Below are 2,500 nucleotides of genomic sequence, written 5' to 3' on the forward strand. Positions count from 1 at the left end.
GGAGCGAGGGAGGTGTACACCCATGTTCAAGAACAAAGAGGTCATGTTCCACGTCTCCACCTTCCTGCCGCAGCACTCCTCGGCAGACCCCCAACAGGTAAGGGAGGGAAAGGGATATGGAGAGGGAGAGAGGGAGGGGAAGAAAGAAGGGGGAGGGGTGAGGGAGGGGGGTGGAGGGGGTGGAGGGAGGGAGCGAGGGAGGTGTACACCATGTTCAAGAACAAAGAGGTCGTGTTCCACGTCTCCACCCTTTCTGCCGCAGCACTCCTCGGCAGACCCCCAACAGGTAAGGGGAGGGAGAGGGGGATGGAGAGGGAGGGAGGGAGTGGAATAAGGAAGGGGAAGGGGTGAGGGAGGGGGGTGGAGGGAGGAAGCGAGGGAGGTGTACACCATGTTCAAGAACCCCAACAGGTAAGGGAAAGGGAGAGGGGGGAGGGGCAGCGAGGAGAACTGGGAGAGAGTGGACAGGAAGGGAGATAGAGATAGATAGATAAAGGGACGAGACAGGAGAGACAGACAGACAGATGGAGAGAGAGAGAGAGAGAGAGAGGGGGGGGAGTTATACTGAGAGAGAGGCAGATTGACTGACTGACATTCAAACAGACAGGCAGAGAGACGGACAGAGGCAGGGACAGAGACACAGACAGAGAGATACACACGCAGAGACGCACAGAGACATACACAGAGATTCTCAGAGAAACACACATGGAGAGACACACACAGAGACACACAGGGAGAGACGGAGATACGACGTCTCATACACGTGCCGTTTGTGTGTGAGGTGTGTGTGTTGTGTGTGTGTGTGTGTGTGTGTGTGTGGAGGGGAGGGGGAGTATGTCATGTGGTTGGTCATAAATTTAACGTCTGTTCAATAAAGTGATTTTAGACGGGTTTTCATATCTGTATGAGCGCGTGCGTGCGCGCGTGTGTGTGTGTGTGTTTTGGTGAACATGTGTATGCGTGCACGCGCGCCACCGCATGTGTGTATGTGTGCGTACCCCGCTCACGCGCGCGCACTTACGCTGACGCGCGCGCGTGTGTTTTACCCTTTGATTATTTTCTGTTTGTTTCATTCGTTCATCTTTCCCCTTCTCTCTTATCCCCTCTCCCACAGCTGCAGAAGAAGCGACACATTGGCAACGACATCGTGGCCATCGTGTTCCAAGAGGAGAACACTCCCTTCGTGCCCAACGTGATTGCCTCCCATTTCCTGCACTGCTACATGGTGGTACAGCCCGTCAACCCCAACACCGACCACACCACCTACAGGGTCAGTGCCTGCCCGCCTTCCTTCTTTCCTTTCTTCCTTCCTTCCTTCCTTCCTTCCTTCCATCCATACAGTGACCCACAATCAAAGTTATTAATGTTGATTATTCTGTCATTGTCGGAGAGGGAGTGATGGAGGAAAAAAAAAGCACTGACTCTATTGAAAAAAAAAGAAAGAAAAATGGGAAGGACTTTTATTCAGTATCTATTGCCTGTATCCTCAATTTGATTTTTAACATGATAATAATAATGATAATAATAAGAAGAATTGTAATTGTGTACCGCCTGTTGTCCTCAATTTCATTTTTCAAATAATGATAATAATAATAACAATAACAATAGTAGTAGTAGTAGTAGTAGTAGTAGTAGTAGTAGTAGTAGTAGTAGCAGTAGTAGTAGTAGTAGTAGTAGTAGTAGTAATGATAATAATCATGTTAGTAATAGTGGGCTCTAAGCGCCTCACATGAAACATTAATGCACGAGTGCATAATAACAACATACCTCTGCACATGAAAAACAACGACACATATATGTGTATATGATTATAGGCTGAGCCAATACTAAAGATACCAGATATGAACACGCACACACACTCACTCTCTCTCACACACACACACACACACACACACACACACACACACACGACACGATTCTCACTTTCTACATTCATACTAAACCTCCTCATAGCACCATACTGAATTTACTTTCAGGTGGTGAAACTGATTTTCTGTGTGTGTGTGTGTGTGTGTGTGTGTGTGTTTCTTGGTGTGGGGGGCGGGGGGGGGGCTGCAGGGGGGGGGGGGGCAGTTTTAAGGAAAATGTATTCTTCGTCATTCTTTGAATTTTTTTTTTTTTTTTTTTTTTTTACACTTTTAAACTGCTAGTTGACTCAGCAAGCACCGACAACAGATTTTTGTGGATTTTTTTTGTTGTTGTTTTGTTATGTTATTGTCAGGATTTATTTGAATAGCTTGTTCTGAAGATATTACGTTATTGGGTTTCCCATGTTATTTGTCTGTTTTTGTGTTGACTGACTGACATTCAAACAGACAGACAGGCAGAGAGACGGACAGATGCAGGGACAGAGACACAGACAGAGAGATACATACGCAGTGACGCACAGAGACATACACAGAGATTCTCAGAGAAACACACATGGAGAGACACACACAGAGACACACACAGAGACACACAGGGAGAGACGGAGATACGACGTCTCATACACGTGCCGTTT

The 2,500-nt window shown here is 47.2% G+C and overlaps 1 protein-coding gene across 1 annotated transcript in view; it reads left to right on the top strand.

Moving 5' to 3' along the window:
• The window catches only part of LOC143302082 (uncharacterized), a 230,855-nt gene that overhangs the window by 211,911 nt on the left and 16,444 nt on the right, over positions 1–2,500 (top strand). The window contains exon 15 of the mRNA XM_076616596.1: positions 1,115–1,270. Within this exon, the coding sequence (XP_076472711.1) occupies positions 1,115–1,270 (156 nt within the window). The remainder of the gene's footprint in view (positions 1–1,114; positions 1,271–2,500) is intronic.

The sequence above is a fragment of the Babylonia areolata genome, chromosome 28, assembly GCF_041734735.1.
Source record: "Babylonia areolata isolate BAREFJ2019XMU chromosome 28, ASM4173473v1, whole genome shotgun sequence".
Lineage (NCBI taxonomy): Eukaryota > Metazoa > Mollusca > Gastropoda > Neogastropoda > Buccinidae > Babylonia > Babylonia areolata.